The sequence below is a fragment of the Kogia breviceps genome, chromosome 9 (genome assembly GCF_026419965.1).
Source record: "Kogia breviceps isolate mKogBre1 chromosome 9, mKogBre1 haplotype 1, whole genome shotgun sequence".
Taxonomy (NCBI): domain Eukaryota; kingdom Metazoa; phylum Chordata; class Mammalia; order Artiodactyla; family Physeteridae; genus Kogia; species Kogia breviceps.
This window is the reverse complement of record NC_081318.1, coordinates 56,693,256-56,720,619: the sequence shown is the minus strand read 5'-3', so window position 1 is coordinate 56,720,619 and position 27,364 is coordinate 56,693,256. Positions and strand designations below refer to the sequence as shown.

The 27,364-nt window shown below is 35.6% G+C and overlaps 1 protein-coding gene across 1 annotated transcript in view; it reads right to left on the bottom strand.

Moving 5' to 3' along the window:
- AKAP9 (A-kinase anchoring protein 9) overlaps positions 1-27,364 on the bottom strand; it is a 156,680-nt gene that overhangs the window by 47,579 nt on the left and 81,737 nt on the right. Inside the window, exons 18-23 of the mRNA XM_067042493.1 lie at positions 24,679-25,032; positions 23,200-23,424; positions 21,973-22,113; positions 21,373-21,476; positions 18,683-18,888; positions 10,224-10,450 (exon numbers count right to left, since the gene is read on the bottom strand). Of these exons, the coding sequence (XP_066898594.1) occupies positions 10,224-10,450; positions 18,683-18,888; positions 21,373-21,476; positions 21,973-22,113; positions 23,200-23,424; positions 24,679-25,032 (1,257 nt within the window). The remainder of the gene's footprint in view (positions 1-10,223; positions 10,451-18,682; positions 18,889-21,372; positions 21,477-21,972; positions 22,114-23,199; positions 23,425-24,678; positions 25,033-27,364) is intronic.

Below are 27,364 nucleotides of genomic sequence, written 5' to 3'. Positions count from 1 at the left end.
TTTCCCCAGAAATATTTCCTCCAACTTGTAAACCACTTCTGTTGCTCTCTTTTGTATTTTGATTTATTTTTGATTTTTTTAAGTTACTTAATAGACTGAATCCTGGCTACAGTACCCTGACAGAGCCCTGATGCTTATAATACACACACTGGGAGCAACACCTAATGGCAAACGTATTTCAACACTTTATTAAGGTTTATGTTTTATTTTAATTTTTTACAATAAATTTATTTTTTACTTATTTATTTTTGGCTGCACTGGGTTTTCACTGCTGCGAGTGGGGGGGCTACTCTTCGTTGCGGTGCGCAGGCTTCTCATTGCAGTGGCTTCTCTTGTTGTGGAGCATGGGCTATAGGCATGTGGGCTTCAGTAGCTGTGGCATGTGGGCTCAGTAGTTGTGGCTCGTGGGTTCTAGAGCGCAGGCTCAGTAGTTGTGGCTCTTGGGCTTAGCTGGTCCATGGCATGTGGGATCCTCCCGGACCAGGGCTCGAACCTGTGTCCCCTGCATTGGCAGGCGGACTCTTAACCACTGTGCCACCAGGGAAGCCCACAGTTTATGTTTTAAAATACAACAATGACAAAACAAAATCTTAACTTACAGTACTACTGTTTCAACCTCATAAAAAGGCTCCTTTTTGGAGAAAATATATAAAAGTACCTCAAGTTCCATTATTCTAAAAAATGATTATTAATAAATTCATGAGAGCTGCCTATAATAAAAATCATTTTTTTGGGAGTAAATTCCTCATTCACTGTTTTCTTCTAACACCTGAAAGAATCTCTTGGTAAATAATCTCCTGTGGCTCTAATTAGTACCTCTGGATTCTGGAAAACTTTAATTGCTGAAACACTACTTCCCACATATCAGACTGATTCCTATTTCTACCTGACCCAAGAATCAAGAATCTGAAACAGGAACTTCCCTGGTGGCGCAGTGGTTAAGAATCCGCCTGCCAACGCAGGCGACGTGGGTTCGAGCCCTGGTCCAGGAAGATCCCACATGCCACAGAGCAACTAAGCCCGTGCACCACAACTACTGAGCCTGAGCTCTAGAGCTCACGAGCCACAACTATTGAGCCTGTGCACAACTACTCACGCACCTAGAGCTCGTGCTCCGCAACAAGAGGAGCCACTGCAATGAGCCCGCGCACCACAACAAAGAGGAGCCTCCCCCCACTCTCCACACCAGAGAAAAGCCCGCAAGCTGCAAAGCAGCCAAAAAAGAAAAAAAAAAGAAAGAAAGAAAAAGAATCTAAAACCATACTCTCAAAGATAAAACTTCTCTGCAGAACCACAAAGACACTACTAAATAAAGATAATGTTAAAGAGATTAACTTTCTAAGGGGTTGAGACTAGACTCTCAGCAATTTTACTCCTATTCCAACAAAAGCCATCCCAACCAATAAGAAACTGCAATAGGTTGAATACAAGCCTGAATATATCCAATATTTATAGCAACCTGTCTCAGCAAAAGAGAAGTAAAATCCATCACAGTAAATGTATTATTATATGGATTTGGACATGCCATTGGGCAAATCACTTATGAAATCAAATACATAAAGTAAAATACTCATAAAAGATATTATGAAATCAGGCTATAAAGGCAGATACCCTGATATTTAGTAAAGAAAATGTCTACTAATTCTTTTATTAAAGCAAGAAGCATCTACGGAACCTAAAGCAGCCCCCTAAACTTAAAGCTAAGTACAAGACTTAATAATGATTTCCCACTAAAATTATTTATAATATATAAAACCAAACCAGTAAAAAAGAAAAAAAAAAGGAAAGAAAGAACCTTGATTATTTGACAGTATTTTACTTAGACTACAGGACCTTTTCAATGAAACTCCTCCCCAACCCCAAACAAAAGCCCACAATCACTGGCAATAATTTCTCTCACCAATCTTAAAGGAGGCAGAGTCTCTCTGATCCAAAGGCCACACCTTCCACTTGTGTTCAGATTCCACCCTCACCTACCCCAAGGATCTGGCTCCCCAAAGCCCATACCCTCTGATGTGCATCTTCAACTTTTCCATTGCTACTCAATATAAACACCTGAATCTTAAAAAAAGCATTCTCCCCCTTTCAAGCTAATGGTCTCCTGTTTTCTTCACGGCCAGGTATCATGAAATTGCTATCTCTATTTCTTCTACTCTATTTCTGTAAATGTCTGAATTTTGAATTTCTCCTCTATCAACTCCATGCAACTGTTCTCATCAAGGTCACTGATGACATCTATACTGAAATATCCAAGGGACACTAAATCCTCAGCATCCGTTACCTTCCCATGGTATCTGACATGGAAAATCACTCCTCATCTGGCTTTTATGACACTATTATCTTGATTTTCCTCTCTCATTCTCAATATCTTTTGTAGACTTATCTACCTTTATTCTCTTTTAAACCTCAGCACTCTACCAAGACAAAAAATTAGCTCTGTACACTCTCGAAAACCATGGTTTCAAACGTCTTTAAAATGATGACAACTTCCAATCTAGTTTCCCAAACTCTAGACTCCAGGGAATATCTTCTCCCTCTACGCATTTCAAACTCAGACTACCTAAAACTGAATCGTTATTCACTTCTTTTGCATCCCCCATCTCAGTAAGGGAAATACACCAACTTAGTTGGTCAAGGATTCACGTGTGGTTTCCTCTCTCCTTCCTTATCCCCTACATTCAATGTCACACCAACTTCTATCAAATTCAACTTCTACAAGTTTTAAAATCACTTCCCTCTTGCCCTAACTTGATTTCTATCCCTTTTCACTGGAATATTTTAAGAGACTCCTGTTTCTGCACATTCAGCATCTCTCCTCACTATTTTCCTGCCCATATATCCACCCCACTGCTGCCAGAGGAATTCTCTCTAAAACACAAATTTGATATTATTATTTTCTACCAAAAATATTTCAATGACTCCCCACACTTTTCAGCATAAAGTTAAAACTCCTTCACTAAGCCCTCAAGGGACTATGTGCTAACCACTGCTAACCTTTTACCTTCTGTTCCCCACTTTCAACCCTGGATGTTAATAACACAAAACTACCCAGTATCCTCAAACATATCATGCTGGTTTATACCAACATACTATGCCATTTGCCACAAATTTTCTTCTTGAACCACCCACTTAGTTTCTACTTGTCTTGTAAGCCTTTACTTAAGACTCATTTTCCCTCTCATTTTCTCTTGAATTATGCTTTCACCTCCATTACTTCACTGAAACTGCTCTTGTAAAGTAACCAATGACTTCCCCCCCAGACACACACCTCCCAGATTTCAAAATCTACTCCTCAGGCTATAACATGACCTGTCAGCAGTAACTGACAGAATGATTCACTCCTTTCATTTTCAAAGGGCAGAAAAAGTGGCAGTTAAGAGCATGGACCCTGAAGCCAGACTGCCTGGATTACACCTATAACTTACACCTAACTTATAAGCCTGGGCAAGTTCTCCAACTGGTTTCGTTGCTTCTGTCCTGCACCCCTACACCCCCCCAGTCTATATTTAACCAGGTGGTCAAAGTGATCCTTTTGATAAATGTAAGTTAGATCAGTTGCTTAAAAATCTCTAATGACCCAGAGCTGGAAACAATTTGTATGTCCTTTGGATAAACAAATGGGTGCATCCATTCAATGGGATACTCCTCAGCTCTAAAAAGAAACAAAGTATTAACACACATAGATGAATCTTATAAGTATTTTGTTAAGACAATGAAACCAGACCCAAAATAATGCATAGTGTATGATTTCATTAATGACACTCTGGAAAAGACAAAACTATAGGGACAGAAAGCAGCTAGTGATTTTCAAGGGCAGGAGGTGGAGGAGGGGTTGACTATAAAAGAACAGAGCAGCACCAGGGAATTTTGGGGTGATGGAAATGTTCTGTATTATGTTTGTGGTGGTAGACACATAACTCTATGCATCTGCCACAACCAAAAGAACTGTCTACGCACAAATGAAATTTACCGTATGTAAATTTTTAAACAATTAACCAAAGTGTGGAGGAACCCAAAATGGAATAAAAACTATTAATAAATAATTCTTATTGTATTAAAAGTGAATAACAAAACCATGCTAAAGGCATGGGGAGGGAAGAGTTAACCTATGATACTTTGAAAAACAGTATTTTGATTGTATACTGTAAGGCTAAAGACCAAAAACTACTGTACATAAATACTGTACTCTAGTTAGTAAATTTGTTCTTCACAGGGATATAGGTTAGCAACTGTAAAATTACTTTATGGGTATATATGGGTATGAAATTACTTTATGGGTATAAATGGTTAACAAATGAATAAAACTACTGTAGATTATGAGAGCCTGGTTTCTTGCCTTTGGAGAACAAAGTTACAAAGGAAAGGGGAAAGGGGAGAAAGAATGTTGTGGTACTAAATGGGTATTGGAGGTATCGATATGAAATTATATTTCTATTACATATACAGATAGATATAGAAATAAATATATATGCAATGGTTAATATACTACATATATTTTCAAACTGTCTGCTGAGAGGACCATAACACCTTAGTTAATAAGCACCCAGGTCTTTGTTTCTAAGTATCTTTCTCCAATAAAGGGAACTTTAATTCCTTGGAGAAGTAGTTGATTGTAGGGCTGGGGCAGGGAAAATACAAGATGGGCGTGGAGTCTCTGATAGTGCAAATGCTCAAAAGAGTAAGCACTTTGAAAGTGCACAGGTGCCAACCTGAAAGAGTTCTTACTGCCAAAGCTGGAACAAAACAAACTACTGCAGTATTGGATTATAAACCACTGAAAAAAACTAATAGCTATGAGTTCATATGAAACTCGATTAGTTAAGTAAATAAATGTGAGTGAAGAAACAGCTCTTGGGACTTCCCTCGTGGTGCAGTGGTTAAGACTCTGCCTGCCAACACAGGGGACACAGGTTCAATCCCTGGTCCGGGAAGATCCCACATTTCGCGGAGCAACTACGCCCGTGCGCCACAACTACTGAGCCTGCGCTCTAGAGCCCACGCTCTGCAACAAGAGAAGCCACTGCAATGAGAAGCCCACGCACTGCAACGAAGGGGAGCCCCCACTTGCCACAACCAGAGAAAGCCCATGCGCAGCAAAAAATAAAAATAAATAAATAAATAAATAATAGAAAAAAGAAACAGCTCTTACAGAATAATTCCAATCAATAAATGAAGGAATGATGAATGAATGATGATAGAAAATCACCATTGAAACACCACAGTAATAATTGTGCAGGCAAGATCTACCAATGGATGCTAAGATTAGTGGATGGAAGTTTAAAGAGAAACAGGAAATTTGCCTAGTATCAAACAGTGGAGAAGCCCAGCTGACACCACAAATAATCGAGATTAACAGCATCTGTAATAAGACATGTGCCTTTCGATTTGACACCCAGAGAAGGGCACATAACTTCAGTGGTATTCTTGTCAAAAATGAATAAGCTTCATGTAATCATGAGAAAATAGACAAAACCACACTGAGGGATATTCTACAAAATAACTGGCCAGTCCTTTTCAAGTGTCAAGGTCATGAAAGGCAAAGAAAGACTGAGGAACTAACAGAGTCTGGAGAAGATGAAGAAGACATGACAACTAAATGCAATGTGCGATCCTGGAATAGATCCTAGAACAGAAAAAGGACATTAGTGGGAAAACGGGTAAAATCCAGTCTGTAGTTTATAGTACTGTACCATTTTTAATTTCTAAGTTTTGATAACTACAGTGTGGTTACACAAGATGTGAACATTAGGGAAAGTTGAGTGAAGAGTACATAGGAACTCTTGGTACTAGTTTCGCAACTTTTCTGTAAGTCTAAAATTACTTCAAAATGACAAGTTAAAAAATTGTACCCAATGACTCTACATCTCTTTAAGAATTAAATCCCAAGTTCCATGTGATCTGGTTCCCAGGTATCACTATGACCTCGTCTCCCACACTTTCCCCACTCTTCTTGCTCCAGCTACACTGGCCTCTTTGTCAACCACACAAAGAACTAGCACGTGACCACCTCAATGAGCATCTCAGGGCCTCGTACTCACTATTCCTTTGCCTGAAACATTCTTCCCCAACTTACCTATGTGGCTGTCTCCCATACTTCCTTAAGGTAGATGCTTGACTATCACATTATCAGAGAGGTCTTCCTTAATTTTCCTACGTAAAATGTTCTCTTCCCCCATCATGCTCTACGTCCCCCTATTTTATTTTCCTTCACAGTAGGTATCACCATCCGACATACTATGTTTATTTATTATCAGTCCCCACCATTATATTGTAACCTCTGTGAGAGTAGGGACTTTGTACATTTTGTTCAGTGCTGTACCTCCAGTATCTAGAAGAGCAATTGTTACATACCAGGTATTCAATAAATTTGATGAATGAGTGACTCATCTCAAAGCATCGAGTCCTCCAATAAGCTTTACTTGTTCCTACCTTACCCTAAACTGTCAGATGCTGCTCTCTTTTCTACTCTCAGGGTATCCTATGCAGAGCTATTTACCTGAATTTCTCTTTCACTACAAGCAAAAAGATATTATAGCAGTGTCAGTTCTGTTTTAGATTTTTTTATGACAAGTGAAAAAGAATCACCATAAAACGGAAATATTCCATTATGAAGAAGAACCAAATAATGACTCATTAAAAAGAAAATGGAATACTAGTCATTTCACCAAGAGGACTACACATTATTTTGCATCAATCTGTTAAAAATATTCATCATGTTCAAAATAATTTTAGTTATTTATTATTCAGAAGTTATTTATTTAATTATAATTAAATATAAATAATAATTATAATAAAAATAATTATAATATAAATAACTTATTATAATAAGTTATTTATTATTCAGAAGTTATTCTCTTCTTCAGAGAATATTCTGAAGAAGTCAATGTCTTTAAACATCTCTCCATGGAAGAGTAGTAACTGAACTAAATTTAACTCATCTAAGAAAGATGATTTTTATATCAAGTGTCAACTACTTCAACCTTTTATATAACAGATATTAGTAGAACACTTCAAAATTCAGCTAGAATAATGTGAATATTATAATAATAATTTCTAGGTCAGTGGTTCTCAAACTTTAGTCTGTATCAGTATCACCTAAAGGACTTGTTAAAACACAGGTTTGGGGGCCCCATCATTCGGTAGGTCTGGGGTGGGGACTGAGAATTTACATTCAGAACAAGTCTTTAGTGATCCTTATGTTGCTGCTTTAGAGACCACACTTTGAGAACTACTTACTGCTCTGGGCAAAATTTCTGTGATCTATTCAGTGATATTTAAACTAAAACAATACAGTAAAATCTACATAACATATTGCGCTTTAGTATTTAACAAATGGAGAATCATCAGGCTCCTACTGTACCTCACCTCACTACCTGGACAAGCTGTAATCTTAGCCTGGAAGACTGAGTGTTTTCAGGTGGATCTCCCACACTTGTCTGTTGACAGTGTTAATGGATTATGGGGAAAGCTTCTCTTCAGTAGCCTGTAGGAACAAGTCCAACCATTGATTGCTTCTGATTTATATACCTTTTTCCATGGGGCGTGTCAAATGACAAATATATTGCATTAACTAGATTGTCCATAAATTACAATGAGTATCAGGTAGTAGCAACAGTATTAACAGAGCTCAAGACCCAGGTCAAAAGTATTTAATAGTGGTCAAAAAAGGAAAAGTATTAACAGCTGTTTTCATGGTATAAAAGTTAAATACAGAAATTAAATACCAACGTGGCTGAAATAAGCAAAAAAGAAAAAAAAAAGCAAGATCATGTGGAAATTCAGTATAGAATAATCTGTATGACTTTCACAGAATAAAAGGAATAATTATGATGCATATGCATTCAAGCATTAAAAGTGCTGAAAAGCAACAGGTGAAAATGCCAGGGCTTCCCTGGTGGTGCAGTGGTTGAGTCCGCCTGTCAATGCAGGGGATGCGGGTTTGTGACCTGGTCCGGGAAGATCCCACGTACCACGGAGCGGCTGGGCCCGTGAGCCATGGCCGCTGAGCCTGCGCTCCGCAACGGGAGAGGAGGCTGCAGCGGTGAGAGGCCCGTGTACCACAAAACAACAACAACAACAAAATAAAGAAAGAAAGAAAATGCCAGAATTGGCTCAGTTTACTAAGGAGAGTAGCATATTGTTAAAGTGGCTTAGGTATAAGCATTCTAAAAGAAAGCCAATCCAGGGCATATGTTAATTTTAAAAAGTAAAGACTTTAAAATTTATATACCAAATCTTAGTAGAAAATGTGTTTTTTCACTGTAGCTATGGAATTTCACATTATGACATAGCATTCATAATTTCAATGTTTGAGCTTAAGTCTACCACACCTGAGGCTGAAGAAAAATGCAGTAAACATTATAATTCTTGGATCCAAGATTTAATTTAATGTCTTGTTAAGTGAATAACATAAATGAGGCTGGTTTTAGTTGGTGCCATTTCCTTAACAGCACTTACTATACGTGCTTTTAGTGAAGATAGGACCCCTATCATTGTCTGTGTAAATAGTCATCCTTTCTGTTAGTAAATACACAAAGATGTGAGTTTTCAGGAATACTACATTTCTTTTCGTTCTCTGTGGATGCTCAAGGAAATTTGAGTTACTGAAGCAAAAGCTTTTCAATTATTTTGCACCTGATTTAAAAGAAAGCTTCAAAAAAACAAGAATTACCCAAAGATAGCAATTTCTTCTGTAAATTACAACTATATATCATATCATATTATATCTTCGGAATTTATCTATGGAATAATTTTTGAGACCTATTTAACTGCATATGAATACCTTAGTTTGTTCAGTCAATCAAGGTGCCATCCAGAAGTTTAACAGTAGATATATTATGATATATTCCCCTGGCCAATCAGTGAATTCTCACTGCAATGTGTGGTGATTTTAGGATTCTTTTCCTCTCAAAGATAGATATGATCCATACTCTATCACAGAAGAAAATTTAGACTGTCTTCCAACAAAGAAGAATGAACCTGAGGAAAACTCTGGTTAAGATAACAGTCTTCAGAGCTGAAATCTATTTGGAGGACAAATATTTCACTGGAAATATATGTTGTTTTGATAATGCCTCCTTAGTTTAATGCCAATAACAACTTATCAAGAGACAAAAAAAGAATAATGGATTGATAATGATGTTAACCAAATAGTAGGAAGTTAACAAATTATTTCAAGGGTCAGTAGACAAGAGATGACTCAAGAAATGGTGTATAATCATTAACTTAACCTAAAAGTAAATGAATCTCGCATTAAAACACAATATATATCACAATATTTGTCAAATTTGATACATCCAATAGTCATTGCTACTGCAGAAACAGAATAATTTCTTAAAGAAAAAAAAGTAGCATCAATGGAGGCCAGACATCAGAAATAGCAAGAGATCAAAGATACTCTTTCAACTTCTCAACTTTTGTTTAAAATGCACATGGGATCTAGAATATTCTGAATAAAGATATCAGTGAAAAATGTTAATAATACTGGCCCTGTAGCTTATTATAATAAAGCACTCATTTGATTAACATGAGAGTTGTGATTCTACAGTTAAATTAAATATTTTTAAAATAAGTGAAATTACTTCATTTTAAAACAGCAAACAATTTTAAAAATTCTGCATAGAGTACTTAAGAGACAATTACTATACAGGGTATAAAAATTTTATAAACAGAGAAAATTGCAAGTTAAGGTATAAATACAATGGTATATACTCTCAAAAGTTCTATGAAAACAATACTTCAATGTAGAAACTGTCCCTCACTCTAATTTCCTACCAAGGTAGTAAAGTGAGGTATTCTAATCATATTTGTGAAAAGAATGTAAAAATCATGGGAAGGAATGGAAGGCTTGATCTGTTATATTTAATAGTACTGCTATGACATACTTGAGCACACAGTTTGCTTTAGATTCCTTATACCATTCCTTCAAATAAATAATATATATATTATAATGGAATATTTTATACAATGGTAAAGTTAAAATCTCTTTTGGTATCAAAAAAAGTAACGTGTAAGAGTCTAGAAAAATCTGAAAATTAAAACATTGAATTTTAGAATTTAAAGACTCCATTAGCAATTGGTTGTCACAAAGACAACCAATTACTAAAGGGGAACCAAACTAGATTTCTGTGAGACAGTAAAGAGAAAACATTTAGTCCTCGTTCCCTGGCTTAAAAGAAAACCTATTTCCAGCTCAGTATATATTAGCAACATAAGGAGGTTACCTGACTACTAGTTTCACTTATGGCTTCTAGGAGTTTTTCAACTGCCGCTTGTAGTCGAGAGCTAATGTTCAACATAAATTCTTCACTTTCAGGGTCTATTTCATTTCCAGTAAAGCCACTCCTCATGAGCTGCTGTGACAGCTCCGTTCCTTCCTCAGGTACTTTGGACCACATGCTATTGTCACTTCTTGGTATATCACTTCCAGCATAAGAGGGTTTAGATTCATCTGTAACCAGAATAACACTATTATAAAGGTATAAATAAATTATAATAATTATAGTAAAAAAAAAAAAGGTTACAAAATAAAATCAAATTAAAACTTGAAATCATTGGAACTATAAGGCATCTTAGTTACCACTGCAACAACAACAAAAAATAGGCAAATACAGAATGTAATATTATTTGATAACCTACCAGGTATAAGAAGGGGAAGAATAATGCTATGCTAGCTAATAGGGCTTGGCAGAAATTAATATTTGGGATAATTAGTATTTTTTTCTTTGATAAAAAATTTAAAACACCTTTCAACAGATATTTACTAAATGCCCATTGCATAGGGTTTACTAAGCAATGGAGACACATAGGTGGCAAGATTTGGTTCCTGTCCTCAAGGACATTACACATGGTATAGTGAAAAACAAATATCTAAACAACAACATGAAAAGAAAATGTTGTGCAATGGGATATTCCAGGTGTATGGAACAACAGAAATGCTTGATTTTGCATGGAGCAGATCCCTTGCTACTTTTGTAATAGCTATCCTGGGAAAAGGTTAGACTGATAAGCAGTTCTAATTTTAACTATGGACTTGTGTTTCCACACTAGTCTTTTTTCTTATGTAAAGAAAATTGAGTTTATGTGGGCAGAAGATAAAGCTTTAGAAGCGTTTTCTCTAAACTGAAATAAAAGCATATGTTATTTATCACTGCCAGGGAATACAGTACTTATCTGTGGGCAGCATGCTACAATCGAACAATGAAATTTCCTGAAGAGGAATCACCTATTCTTTTATTACAAGTAGTACATATTTCTTATCAGTAACTGTACAAAGTTAACAAATTAAAGTCACAAGAAATTGTAATTTCCAAAGTACCTGGAATAACATTCAGTTTGATACAATCACCCAGGAGAATAAGAGCTATTTATTAAAAAGTCTTGCTAAAGTAGCTGGTGTCATATGGAAGTCTCAATCTCATGCAGTAATGATACCAGATGCGGTTTCAGATACAAAATCTGAACTCAGCACAATTCAACATTTTATTTATTTATTTTTGGCTGCCTTGGGCCTCCGTTGCTGCGTGCAGGCTTTCTCTAGCTGCAGCGAGTGGGGGCTACTCTTCGTTGCAATGCATGGGCTTCTCATTGCAGTGGTTTCTCTTGCTGTGGAGCACGGGCTCTAGGCTCCTGGGCTTCAGCAGCTGTGGCGCATGGGCTTAGTTGCCTCGCAGCATGTGGGATCTTCCAGGACCATGGCTCGAACCTGTATCCCCTGCATTGGCAGGTGGATTCTTAACCACTGTGCCACCAGGGAAGTCCCAGCACAATTCAAGATTCACTAAGCACCTCCTCTGTATAAGTCACTGGCTGAAGAATCCAAAACTGCATTCTAGAAAATGACATTATGTGGACCTTTTTTCTTTTTTAAGGTCTTTATTGAATTTGTTACAATATTGCTTCTGTTTTATGTTTTGGTTTTTTGGCCAGTGAGGCATGTGGGATCTTAGCTCTCTGACAGGGATCGAACCCACATCCCCTGCATTGGAAGGCAAAGTCAACCACTGGACCACCAGGGAAGTCCCTAGGGAAAATGACTTTAAATGTTTGCTACTACAGAGGTCTATCTAATTCTTAGTGTAGCAGCAAATACAATTTCATTTTGCATTTTTATTTTCAAAACTGAAAAATAACAACTAGACTGGTATTTACTTACATTATTCAACATATTCAAAACTGAATGTCTTGATAATAGGGATTAACAGTTTATAAATATTTGTGAGTTCAAAATGATCTTAGAATTCAAAGTGAGTTCAGATAAAGTACAGTACAATGTATTTAACAAAGCCAGTAAATAAAATTAATGTAGTCTAGAAAATAAATGATATTTTTGATGAAGTTATGGAAGTAAGAAATATTAGTTTACAACTGGTGTTAAAAAAACTAAAAATACCTATGTAATACAGCATCTTTATCTAAGGAATTAAATGCATTCTAGGGACATTTCCTTTCAATGGATACAGAGAGTCTAACAAATCTGAGGAAAGATGATAGTCTGATATGATGGGCAATCAAGGCAGCTTTGTGGGGTGCAAGTATGTGGTGAAGCAAGGATGAGGTAGAGGAGAGAGCAGAAAAAGGGTCGCTAGAAAGTAGGCTGGATCCAAGTTGTGAATGGTCTTAAATTTTTCAGGAACCTGGGTTTTTTTGTTATAAATAATGGGGAAGTAAATCTTTTTTTGATCAGGAAGATAATATCAAATGTGTGAATCAGGAAGCAAACTGCAGCAATGCAGAGGAAGGGTTGGAGAAGGAGAAGAGTCTGGTTAGAATACTGTTTCAATTGCCCAGATAAGAAATGTTAAAGATGGACAGGGGCTAGTCAGGTTGGAAAAAACTGAATGTACAAGACAAGAGAGAAAGAAAAGCAGTAAAAGATGACTCTGGGTTTCCAGCTTAGATGATTCTTAGAGGACAAAAGAGTCATTAAGAGAAATACTAAAAAGTTAGGAAAAAGTATATAGAGTAAGCATGAAAAATGATTAGTCTGAAGTGTTAATGGGCTATGTGGAGGAGAGAAGTCAACTTCTAGAAATGTGGGTCTGTAGAGACTTAGGAGTCACTGTAGAAAGGTGAGAGTTGAACCTTGCAAGTAGACACATTTGCTTTAGGAGCAATATTTAGCGAGAAGAGGACAAACACAGTTGGAGCATAAGCCAACAGAAGAACCTGTGTAAAAAAAAAGGTCAGAGAAAGACAAGAGAGAGATGTTCCTGGAGACAAGAAGAGAATGTTTCAGAAAGAGAGAGACTTCAATAATGTTATTTGTCTAGAAATGGTATATAATCACTAACTTAACCTAAAAGTAAATATTTAGGACTAAGAAGATGCTACTGGATGTGACAATCAGAAGGTCACTGCTGTCCTTAGAGAGAACAGCTTTGGTACTATAGAAACCGAAACCAAAGCTGGTGAAAGCAAGAGCTGGTCTAAACTCTCATAGAGTTTGTTGCGGTTTACCTTAAGGGAGGAGCAAAGTTGAGAAAAAACAATTTTTTTTTAAAAATTATGAAGATAACAGCATGTTTTAGGGTACAGAGAAGGAATCCATGGTGAGGAAAAAACCTGAAGATACTATACACTGCATGGGAGCAAATCTCGAACACAAAATACAAAGGATATATAAAACAGGGCTTCCCTGGTGGTGCAGTGGTTGAGAGTCCGCCTGCCGATGCAGGGGACACGGGTTCGTGCCCCGGTCCGGGAAGATCCCACATGCTGCAGAGCAGCTGGGCCCGTGAGCCATGGCTGCTGAGCCTGCGCGACCGGAGCCTGCGTGTCTGGAGCCTGTGCTCCGCAACGGGAGAGGCCGCAACAGGAGAGGCCACAACAGTGAGAGGCCCGCGTACCGCAAAAAAAAAAAAAAAAGGATATATAAAACAAAATGGCTTATAAAAAGCCACTGAATGTTAATTTTTTAAATGGCTAATAAAAAAATAGACACCTATTAAAATAATACTATTAAAATAGTACCTAGAAAATATAAAGATGTGAACCAGCTTAATGTATTTTACTGATAACATTTTGAAGATATAAACAAATAAAAATAATCAAATACGTTCCAATGAAGATACAGAACTTTGTTTATTCCAGTGAAATAAAGGAATGAGAACAACATCAAACTTATACTGTATTTATTATAACTAGTCTTTGTCAGGAAAAATTAGAGAGAAAGATAAATTGGCAGGGCAATTTCATAAAATGCCAATAGAAATCTCAGAATGACGTTTGGTGAACAGAATCATGATTTCAGATTGGCCAACCACTCAGATCTGTATCTTAAACATGGCAGATGACGGTTATTCAAAAGGTCTTCAGTCACTTTTTTAATGGATTTTACCATGTTCATTCGATACAGATAGCAACAAGCTTCTCAGTTTAAGCAGGGCGGGTGATAGGATAGCGCATTCCCCTGCCCCAGTGGCCTAAAGATCTCTGGGGTTCCAAAGGGAAACCACTGACTCTTGTCTGACTCTTACACTTAACAGATGAGTAAACTGAAGTGAGGCCCCAGGAGGCTAAGAGACTTGCTCAAGGTCACAGTGAGCTAGAACAAGGACTTTCTAATACTAATCCAGTATCCTTGCTGTAACAACACACTGCTCCAAAAAAAGCTGCAGCAAGTAAGATTTAGTCCCTGGTCTTCTAAGGGGGAGGTATATGTATTTTACTACTGAACCATCACAATGTAGACCTAAAGGACCTCTTCTTTCAACACATCCTAGGGGAACTCATTTTTATGAACTAGTCTAATATTCAATCAAGTTCAAGCGATTTCACACTGGCTCAAAATTTCTCTTCAATTTCATAAACTAGGTTGCTCTTACGAGGAAGCAAACATTAGCAAGTCAATTATTTATTTTTTTAGAGAGTTAACAAGTCCACACATGTTTAAACTCTAAACAAGTTCAGACTTGAGGGCTGCAAATAGATGACAAGTGCTACTGCTCACAACAAAAGGTCATATATAAAAACTGAAAGGCAAGAGTTCCTTCATAATCAGATTAAAACTGAGCTTTTTGTTATATTAAATAAGACATAAAAGAAATATTTCAAAAGTTCATTTTAGTTTTTACAATAATACTTTCATTAAAAATCTGAAGAAACATCAGAAAAATTCTTACGTATGGAACATGGTGTCAATATTTTAAAGACATTATCTTCTTCAGTTTTAAATTATAAATTCTATTAATTCAATATTTCCTTCAAGATGCAAAGTGAATCTAAGTGCCCCCAAATGATACTAGTGATTTTCCTAATTTTGTTACTAAGACTAGCACATCACTGCTAAACACAAAAATATAAAAACTAATTAAATGGAAATTACACATAACACCAGCAAAATTCTTACCTCTGCTTTACTATAGTATTCATACTATATTTCTTAGCAGAGGATTTATTTTTTCCTTTTGTAATTTAACATTATTCTTTCAGTATCTATTAACAGTTAAATAATTAAATATTTATTTCAAAAGGCTTAATTGATTCAAATACATAATAAAGTGGTATTAAGTAAAACGTTAAGTACCATGGTTTTATTTTGCCTTGAATCGGAATTTCAGTGCCTCCTTCACTGGACTGAGAATTGGTGTAAAGCAGAGAGCAAAAAGACATTGTTCAATACAATTGTAAAACTGAACTGATTAAATTACTTATAATTGAAAAACTACTCTATTATTGGATATCTTAAAATAGGACATAGACATATTTAATCTATATCGGGAGACTTAGATGCATAACCATGCATAAGAAAGTAGGCTAGTAGATCAGATGTTCTTTCAGGTCTGCCTTCTCACAGAAAAGGAATATAACATAATCCTTTATGCTACATGTAAAAGAATGAAATTAGAACTCCCTAACAACATACACAAAAATAAATTCAAAATGCATTAAAGACCTAAATGTAAGGCCAGATACTGTAAGACTCTTAGAGGAAAAACAGGAGAAACACTCTTTGACATAAATTAAACATAATCATATAATCACAGCAAGATCTTTTCTGACCCACCTCCTAGAGTAATGAAAATAAAAACAAAAATAAACAAATGGGACCATATGAAACTTAAAAGCTCCTTCAGAATGGAAGAAAATATTTGCAAACAAAGCAACTGACAAAGGATTAATCTCCAAAATATACAAGCAGCTCATGCAGCTTGGTATCAAAAAAACAAACAACTCAATCAAAATCTGGGCAGAAGACCTAAATAGACATTTCTCCAAAGAAGACACACAGATGGCCAACAAACACATGAAAAGATGCTCAGCATCACTAATTATTAGAGAAATGCAAATCAAAACTACAATGAGGTTATCACCTCATACTGGTCAGAATGGCCATCATCACAAAATCTACAAACAATAAATGCTAGAGAGGGTGTGAAGAAAAGGGAAACCTGTTGCACTGTTGGTGGGAATGTAAATTGATATAGCCATTTTGGAGAACAGTATGGAGGTTCCTTAAAAAAACTAAAAACAGAACTACCATGTGACCCAGCAATCCCACTACTGGGCATATACCCAGAGAAAATCATAACTCAAAAAGACACATACACCCCAATGTTCACAGCAGCACTATTTACAACAGCCAGGACATGGAAACAACCTAAATGTCCATACCAGAGGAACGGAAAAAGAAGATGTGGTACATATATACAATGGAATATTACACAGCCATAAAAAGGAACGAAATTGGGTCATTTGTAGAGATGTGGATGGACCTAGAGTCTGTCATACAGAGTGAAGTGAGAAAGAATATCATATATTAATGCATATATGTGGAGTCTGAAAAACTTGCTATAGACGTTCTTATTTACAAAGCAGAAAAACAGACACAGACATAGAGAACAAATGCATGGATACAAGAGCGGGGGGCGGCGGGGGGATGAATTGGGAGAGTGGGATTGACATATATACACTATTGATACTATGTATAAAATAACTAATGAGAACCTACTGTATAGCACAGGAACTCTACTCAATGCTCTGTGGTGACCTAAATGGGAAGGAAATCCAAAAAAGAGGGCATATATGTATATGTATAGCTGATTCACTTTGCTGTATGGTAGAAACTAACACATTATAAAGCAACTATACTCCAATAAAAATTAAAAATAAATAAAATAAAAGTAATACAACAACAACAAATTACCAATTTATTCCTTTTTATAACTATAGGAACACTGCTCTGAAAGTGAGTTTGCTGTCCTTTAAGATACGTTGTTTGGGGCTTCCCTGGTGGCACAGTGGTTAAGAATCCGCCTGCCAATGCAGGGGACACAGGTTTGAGCTCTGGTCCAGGAAGATCCCACATGCCATGGAGCAACTAAGCCCATGCGCCACAACTACTAAGCCTGCACTCTAGAGCCTGCGAGCCACAACTACTGAAGCCCGCGTGCCTAGAGCCCATGCTCTGCAACAAGAGAAGCCACCGCAATGAGAAGCCTGTACACTGCAATGAAGAGTAGCCCCCGCTCTCCACAACTAGAGAAAGCCCATGCACAGCAACAAAGACCCAACACAGCCAAAAATAAATAAATAAATAAATTTATTTATTAAAAAAAAAAAAGATGTTGTTTGCCGAATTCTTCAGCAACCACTTGGAGAAATGTCTAGGAGAACTGCTAACAAGAAAAGCACAAAATATTCTTGTAATGTACAGAACACTCCTCAGAGTGTCTTTTGAATATGGTGTAGGTCTTACCTGTAGCACAGCAAAATGCCCCCTTTCCCAAATGGTTAAGTGAAACTAGCTTATGAGATAATTGTTTTTAAAAACACATAATTTGATAAATACTTTTACAATGAGATCAAGAAAATATTACTTAATTCTTTTGAATACATCAAGATTCATATGCAGAAAACACATAGCCCTTGACTGAGAACTTAACTAAGAGTGAAGTTAATTATTAAAAAAAAAAAACTTCTACAAAGTTTGAAAAGAGTGAGTTTTAAAGTTTAAAGTTACAGTATTATTTCGGCTCTTACTTTACTAAAAGCAGTTTTTAAAATTATCTTTGAATTCAACTAAGTTTTTAAAATCAATTTTACTTAAAATTCCAAATCAAGCTTTTCTCTGCACTTAGAAACATATTATTGCCCAATCTGTAATTAAGCAAACTTTCTCTAAGTGGGATAATTTCTTCTCGTTTCTCCACATGAAACTTAACAAACAGAATGTTCTCAAAAATTGCATAAACTGGCATTTTTATTTTTAGATGACTGGCTTCCAACTGGAGAAAAGTTCTTGGGTATGGAATGGTAGTAAAGGAAGGCCTTGATCTTCTGGTTCAAGCGTCCAGATCCTATCTTTCTCCATCTCAGAAAAACTCTTCCCTTTAGAGGGTGATTTCAGAATGTTGCTTATACCTCACAGATATTGGTAAGGGACCTGAGTGGTGATATGGAATTTTTCTTTTATTGGTGGAGAAATTAAACAGCCTTTGGTTTATGTAGCAGAGTAATAACCCTGAGTATATGTAATGAGAACTCTAAGACACCCATTTGCAAATGTTAAACAATAACGGTGTCTTAAGAAGAGTGGCTCTACTGTATTTATGTTTGGAGGTCTTTTTATTGGAAAATACTATTCTCTCTTCTGTATTTTCAACACTAGTAAAGTGCCCTGAACTCAGCAAGATTTACTGAAGATAATGACAAGAGTTTCAATAGCATATAAAACTTTTACCTCCTGTATGTTCCTCATGCACACATGACTTTATTGGTGTCTCTGCTTCTGACCTCCAAATCAGGCTGGTCAATGACTGGCCTTTACTAGATCTATCTAGAATACCAAGGACATGGCGACCAATTGTTTCTTCAACAGCTGCTGTTGTCTTTACAACTTCTAAGAGGATCTTCAGAAGTCTGCTATTAGCTTTCTGGAGTGTATACCTGTATAGATAAGGAAACATTTATTAAAATATGTAATCTTTTTAAAGCAAACACTTATGTTCCACAAAAAAATACACTACAAAATATTTGACTTAAAAAATAAAACTTCATATGATCCTATTACAATAATATGCAATAGCACTTACAGTGAAGTGCTTTTTGTATTTATTTTATAATTATAAATTTTGTTTTCTTCTGAAAAATTTTCATCAGTGAACTATTTTTTGAAAATGTACAGCACTTTACTGACCTGAAAGAAATCAAATAACTAAATTTTTAAGCCAGTAGAGTTTGCAAATTTGAAGAAAATTTTAGGGAGATGCAAAATTTCAGTTTTAAAAAGTGTGGCAGTACCTAAGCATATGCAAGTTATTGAGCTAGTAATACCACTAATGGTTACTCTTATATATTTTACATTTAATCTTCTTGTATGTTAAATAATATATTTTTAAAAAATTCAAAATTTCCACCAGAAAAAAAAATGCTTGTATTTCTGTAACTTAATGGTGATGATCTACATGGTTAAATTACAAAAATAGGCAGAGACCTGTTTTTAAAAAGGTCTATAGTACAATTTCATTATCTGCTAACACCAGAGGTAATATACCCTGAGCAGTTGATTATTATATCTGCTCCAGAGACAGAAACTTCTCAAGTTACATATACCACACTCATTTCAGCCAGGAGAAGGAACCTATTTTCAACCAAATGGAATTAATAGTGCATTTCTCTTTTTTTACAAGTAATACATTCTTATTTTTAAAAATTTAAAAAATGTTGCTAACCATCCACCAAAATATCTTAGTACTCACAGATAATCACGGTTAACATTTTAATGCCTAGCCTTCTAGACATTTTCCCTCCTCTTCCTCTCATAAATACAGACATTTTAGAAACAAAAATGGGATTACCCTGGACAAAGTGTTTTCATAAGCTTTCATTTTTTCCTTAACACAAACATCTTCATGTGTCAAGAAATATACTTCCATAAACGGTGACTTAGAAGGTTAACTGATTAACCTTTTGAATAACTAAACAACTCTCTTGTCCTAACAGCTTAATTCAACAAAGGTACTACAGTGGCAAACTATATATTTCATACATGGAGACAAAACAAGAAGCTTTCATGGTAAAGGTCCTCTGACTTAAGAAAGTTTCTCTCTCAACTTCACACTGTGGGAGATCACTGACAAGATGGTTAAAGGATATCTGTTTTCACAGGCATGTGACGTAAGAAAAAGTAATAAATGGAGCGGTCTTCCTTCAGCATTTGTCAAGTGAAACAGACAGTTCTATTTTTACACCTAGATCAAGTTCTCTGGTTACATAAGCAAGGAAATTAAAAATAAAACTCTAAATAATTTAGTTATTAGCAGGAAGTAAGTAAAGGGCTTTATTTCTATAACTTTTTCTGAGGTTTTGTTCAAGCCCCAAACACCCCCAGACTAGGATAATTTGAAAATATTTCTACAAAAGAGAAATGATTAAAATTAATATGATGGTAAAAAGAAATAAATAGGAATACTCATTTATCAACACTCACTACAAAAATTCCTAAAAATTAAACACTGTATAATTTTAAAAATATACCAATTAGAGATAAGTAATATAAAATAAACACTTTGTTTATTTTATATTGCCATGGTAACTCTAAATTTTCATACACTGTCTTTCTTGTTTGAGTTCCATACTGACTGTGTTCCATACTGATGATCCAATGGGGAAGCCAAAATCTTAGGGGCCAAATTCCTCCATGCAAGCTGAGGAAGGAGGTTAGGAGGACACAGAGGGTTGACAGTCACAGATTGGAAAAGGAGGAAATTAAGTTAGTAGATATTAGTTTTAATTTAAAATTAGAGAAATCATTTTCATTTGACCAAAACAAACTTTAAAATACTGTGCTTAAACTCCTAATACTAATGTGGGGTAACTATTCTCATTTTCATATTAATCTCTATAAAATCAAAGTAAGGGAAAGTTTTGTTAACATCGGATCATTAATTTATTCCTCTAAAAAAGTGAGATGTGGATTAAAAGGTCTCATCTGTTATAAAGTAAATGCATGAAAGAAGTTAAATGCAGACTATCACTAAAATCATTTTTTTTCTCATCATGAACAAACCAGGGGGTGGCTTATACTGAATGCATGTCCAAACAGTGAAGGAATAAATTCACAAGCACAACTTTGTTTTTTAGGATAAAAAATGGCATCTGAGCAGAATAAAATCAAGAAAGGTTCAATAACCAAAGAATGCCTTATCATTCACTGAGTGAAGTGTATGATCAATATCCAATAAAATTACTTTATATACAAAAGATTTTTAAAAATTGTCTATTTAATCATCAAAAACTGATCATTTTATACAGAGTACAATGTACAAATAAAATAAATGTACAAAATAAAAATAAGGACAAATAAAGTTTATAATATTGAGACAACTATTTTAACTCACTTTACATTGAAAAAATATACATTCTGTATACCTTTCATTGGACAGAATTTCAGGAGGCACCTCTTCAGGTTTTCTGTCCAATTCCTTTTCTTTAAAGGTCTGCTCCTCAACTTCTCCATGGTTTTCATTTGCATTCTGTTTAAGTTTATATAAAGATAGAGAGGACAAGATAGAAAGAAAACCTGTCATCTTGGAAATAGCATGTCATTCTATATTGTTATGACATGAAACAGAGGAAACCTCTGCGTGCAAAACAGATACTGTTTGAAATAGTATTTAACTATATTTTATCAAGAGATTAGCATTATCAAAAAAGATAAAAATAGTCTGGTGCACAGATGAAAAAAATTTTAATGGGTTCAAGCTAAGGCATGCTATAATGCAACTTTATAAAGTTTGTTAGGTTACTCTGCTCCTTGGTGAAACAACAGCTGTTGCTAAACCACTGTCAGATTCAAATTACCTTAAATGGAATGTAAGGCATCTTGACCCCACCTACCTTACATGTAAACAATCACAAATATGTTAAGCTCATACCTATAAAAAATACATTTCACACAAACAACAAAGACACACAGATCCTACTGCATTGTGGATCCACTGCTCCTAGGTGGGTCAAAGTCCATACTACCTGTGTTTGCGTACTGCTGTTGCGCAGCTCACAACACAGCTTCTCTCTTCCAGCTAGAGACAGCTGCTTTAGTGCTTCCAGCTCCTCTAAAAGCACCCTCTCTCTCTCTGAAACCAGGTTTTCATTATCTATTGAGGATCTCTAAATAAGAAAAAAGGTCATGAGAGAATATTGTTTGCGATAGAAGGAAAAAGCAGGAATATTAAGCAGACTTCTTTTAACCCCCTGGAACCAACAGGCCCTGGTTCTACCCTGCTTCATATTCCATGATTAGGGGTTAAAAGCATATATAAAGTTCAATGCAAAATTTGAAACTTAAAAAAAAAGCTAATTAGGCCTAAATATTCAGCAATTTTTGCAGTTCAATTAATATTATTTTTATATGCCAGTTTTGCATTGAAAATTCAGAAGTTTAAATTCACAAAATGCAATGAAGAAAAGCAAAATTAATTTTTCTGAATGATATATCTTATGTTCAACTCCCAATTTTCCTATTATTCTATATCTGAAACTATATTTCAAAAGTTCTCTGTTGTCCGTTGTAGCGTAACTTTTCAAAATAAATTGAATAAATTTGTTTTTATAAGAACTTTTACATAAATATTTGCTTTTCTACAATGATTTTGTGAGTATATTATATACAGCAATTGAAAAGAATCCAGCTCCCAAATACCAAGGAATATGTAAATTTAGTCAAGAAAGTGGTAAGAACATTATGTAAATTTGCATTTCTCAAATCAAGAAGAGATGTTTCCCTGGAGAAAGTTCCAGAAACATACTACTTCAGATTTCCATTCATGATTAAAAAGACAGAATAAAGATAGATAAAGGTAAACCTTGGAGATGCTAATTGGTGGACTCACAAAAGTATAAATAAACATGGGAAAACTGAATATCAACTGCACCTCAGCACAAAGAATTTCCACAACTGTCAAAGTACTTTTGCCATGTATGGTCAATGGAATGTTTAAAAACAAACAGCCTTGTAACCACTTTTTCAATGCCTAAAATGGCAGATAAGTCAAACAGTAGAGAGATAGTGCACTCCAAGGTTGAGTTAGGTGTTCCTAACAAGATCTTAGGCTGTTGTGCTGGTGGAGTCTGTTCCTGATGTTAAATATTTGCATTTATTCAGATCACGACAATAATTCTGACTTAAAAAAAAAAAAGCTATATAAAGAACACTGCTATTTTAACTGGGGAGGAAAGGGACTCTGGGTCCCATACCTGGGCTAATTGTTTATTCAGTCTCTTGATCTCTTCTTGCAGCTGTTCCTGGTCTTCCCGCTGTCTCTCCATCTGCCGCATGTGTGCCTGCCTTAAAAGTTCCGTTGCCTGTTGATGTTCCTGGTATTGTCGTACAAGTTCCTGCCTCATATCTTCTAACTGTTCTTCATTTAACATTAGTTGTCTAGAAGCATCCATACTCGATACCAAAATCTCATCATGGAGCTATAACAGTAAAAATAAATAAATAAATAAATAATTCAACCATAAAACACTTTGTGGCAATCTGTCAGCATTGATATTTTAAATACAAACGAAAGTAATTTTAATACCCCACAAAGCACCTCATTTTAAAATTCCCATAATTAAACTAAACGTAATTTTTAAAATTTGCCTTAATTATAAATTCAAATCAATGTGAAGTTAGTTTATTATCATTATACATGTTGTTCTCCAAAAGCAAAGTAACTATCAGTTATTTCAGACGTAATCTAAGGGAGAAGAATTAAGAAAGACATTCAAGATTCCTTCTACTCTTAATGAATAACTCCATTATTTCTCTTGACATTTTATAAGGAAATAATATAAATGGAATACTTATATTTTAAAATTAAATTTATAAAAAGAGAAATTTTATCTCTTTATATTATGCAGTGGTCATCTGAGTACTACAGATAAATGCTTGATAAGAAACAAACTTCAATAATTTTTATTTGGAAATAAAAGCCTTATATTCCACTTTTTCATACTCATAAGAAGTCCACTCCTTAATGGGTTTCAACAAGTACCTCAATTCCTGAAGAGCTACTACTTCAACAAATCATTCTGCCTTGAACAGTTGCTGGCAAATTAAAGAGCTTTACATGACTACCTCACAACTTTGCACTTCATAAAGAGTTGACAATTTTAATTGAATATGCCTCTAAAAAGATATAACCTATCATGAACATTAATAAAAAATTTGAATTAAGATAATTTTAAAAGAAGCAGAATTTACTACATTCTGTTAAAGGCCCAAACAGTTGAGGTATAGACACAGGATAGATCCTCTATTAATGAGTAAGTAAAGAAAAAGAGAATTAGTATAAATAGAGTAGAACGCTTTAAATTGTCTTCTCAAATGGGTAGCTCTTTCCTTGTGATATTATCCTATTAAATTAAGCAAATCTTTTAATCATACATATTGCCAAATTGTAGTATAACTGATCTTGAATTGACTGAAACAAAATTAATGTAGGTATAACTTACAATGAGGTTTTACCATGTACAATGTGTATAGGACAAATAAGAATACTATGAATCTGACTAGTTTTATTTAATAATAATATTAAGTCATTTATTCTTACACTTTAAAAATCCCAAGTTGAGACTGAATTGAATACTTATCTTCTCCATTAAGCAATATTACTGTTAATATTTTTATAGTAAGGAAAGTCACACTTTTTAAATAAGTTTTTATACTTAAGGAAGCATACTTACAGATTCTCTGACCATAAATGTTTTATCTTTGGAGAACATTTCTTCTGAAATAGTCAGTTCACGGTCCTTTGATTCTAGTATATCATCAAGATTACCCCTGTTTGATAACAGAACTTCCTTTCCATCTTCTCCTAACTCTTTACTAAGTGGTTTAAATTCTTCTTTAAATTTCTTGTCTGTTGCCTTGAAAGTCTGAAAACCAAAGTGACCTTGTGATAATTTCATTTCATTTAAATAATGTTCTTCCTGACAGAGAGCAGATGCTTGTTTTGAAGATGGAGCATCTTCTTTTTCCCCAGATATTCTAGATAGTTCAGTTTGCTGAGCAAATGCTATACTCATTGACACAATGACCTAAAGAAATGAAGCAACAAAAAACGATTAGATCTATAAATACTACCAGGAATTTAAAAAGCAAGTTACCTCTCAAAATTACACGAATTAGTAAAAAGATGGCCTCATGCTTTTAAACTAAAAGAAATCCTAGGATAAAGTGATAAGGAGATAAAGATTCTCTATTTTACAATGAATCTACTGTCAAAGTATTTTACTGCCTGCCTTTTAAAAATCAATAATTGTAAAATTTTTTTTCTTACCGTAACAGCAATAAATGTTTGGTATAGAAATTAAATATCTTTAAGTCAAGAAATACATTTCTACATAATTTTTAATGGGTTTAAAGTTTCATATTATACAGATGTACTATACATTTATTTAATCAATTCTCTGTTGACATTCAGACTGAATCCATTCTTAACACTAAACACCACTGTTATGAAATCTTTTAAACCATATCATTGCCCATATTCTTTCTTATTTCCTTGCAGTAAATCCCCAGAAGTACAGCAGGAGTGTAACAGGGAAAAGCCAATTTTGACTCCACCTTTCAATCTGTTTCTTTTACTTTAACCTTTGCTTTTTGTTGCTTTTGTTATTATAATCATACATAATGGCCTGCCTCAGGGAACCCTGCCCCTCTGCCTGAATGTGAAACTAAAGAGCCTTTGTTCAGCTCACAGGGAGATAATCTGACCCTGCCCACCTGTGAATAGAAGAAATTAACACATCCCTTCCCTGAGGCTGACCATTCCACGAGATATCTGTGAGACTAAACGGCCTTTTTACATTACTTCCCCACCTCTTCCCACTCTCTGTTCTTAAAAGAAATTGGCATCCAAACCCCAATAAGATGGTTTTTTGGAGACATTAGCCTGCCATCTTCTCGGTCTGCTGGCTTTCCGAATAAAGTTGTATTTCTTGCCTCAAAACCTCGTCTCCCGATTTACTAGCCTGTTGTGCAGTGAGCAGAGAGAACTTGGACTCAGTAACACTAGGTTTCTGTGATTAGTGAAACCTAGCGAGGCCCTGTGCGGCTCACAGGCACGGAGGCCTTTTTTTGTCCTCCGTTTCTTGTAGGCAAGACTCCAGCCTCCATGACCTTCCCTGAGTTCCAAAGGGTAGATTCCAACAGTTGCTCATCAAGGGAGGAACAGCCAAGAAACAACCTGAGGCAAGATTAAAGGGACCAGAGAAGGTCATCAAGATTAGAAGACCAACAACCTCAGACGAGATTAAGGGAGGGCAAGCCCTGGGAACACCCTGATCTTGTCAGAGACCCCACTCTTAAACTCTTGCTTTAAAACTCATCAAATCCTCCAGGGGTGGGACACAGTTTCGAGGGCAGGAGCCTGCTGTGTCGCCCTTTGCCTGGCAAAGCACTAAAGCTATCCTTTTCTATCAATACTTCATCTCAAACTCTGTCTCCGAGATTTGATTCGGCACCAGTGTACAGAGAAGCTGAGCTTTCGGCATCATTGGTAAGGATGATGATACAATTCAATCTAATCTATTTTACTTTCCACTTCAACTGTCATCCTGAATTCCTGCTTATTTTAGTTTCATCTACCACAGGTACTTAGAAATTCTGACTAGCAGCCTTGGCTCTGACAAGTCTAAGCCTCTGAGAATGAACTGTATGGATAACTTTATTCTGAGTCCCATCTCCACATATAATTTGCAGTGGGGGAAGCCTGATTGCCATAGTCTAAGATATAAGATACAGCATGCCTGGGATTTGAAATTTTTGTGCCTATTGACCTTCAACCTTTTCTGTTTTGCCTGTTGGTCCTGGCCATATAACTGAACTATCACTTTAATGTCCTGTCTTTTCTTTTTATCTTTTTAAATTGGGGTATAGTTGCTTTACAGTGTTGTGTTAGTTTCTGCTGTACAGTGAAGTGAGTCAGCTATATGTATACATATATCCCCTCTTTGTTGGACTTCCTTCCCATTTAGGTCACCACAGAGCACTGAATAGAGTTCCCTGTGCTATAAAGCAGGGTCTCACTAGTTATCTATTTAATACGTAGTAGTGTATATACGTCAATCCGAATCTCCCAATCCATTCGACCCCGCCTTACCCTCCTTAGTGTCCATATGTTTGTTCTCTACGTCTGTGCCTCTATTTCTGCTTTGCAAATAGGTTCATCTGTACCATTTTTCTAGCTTCCACATATATGTTAATGTCCTGTCTTGAACCTGATTTGCATACCTGGGGTCTTGATTCCCACCTGGTTCCTGCTAGCCTCCCCTCCTTCCTCCCATTTGCTATGTCTTCTAGCAGCTGAATGGAGTCCTACTTCAATAGAATAATGCTGATGATGACGGACAAGTACAACAAGAATAA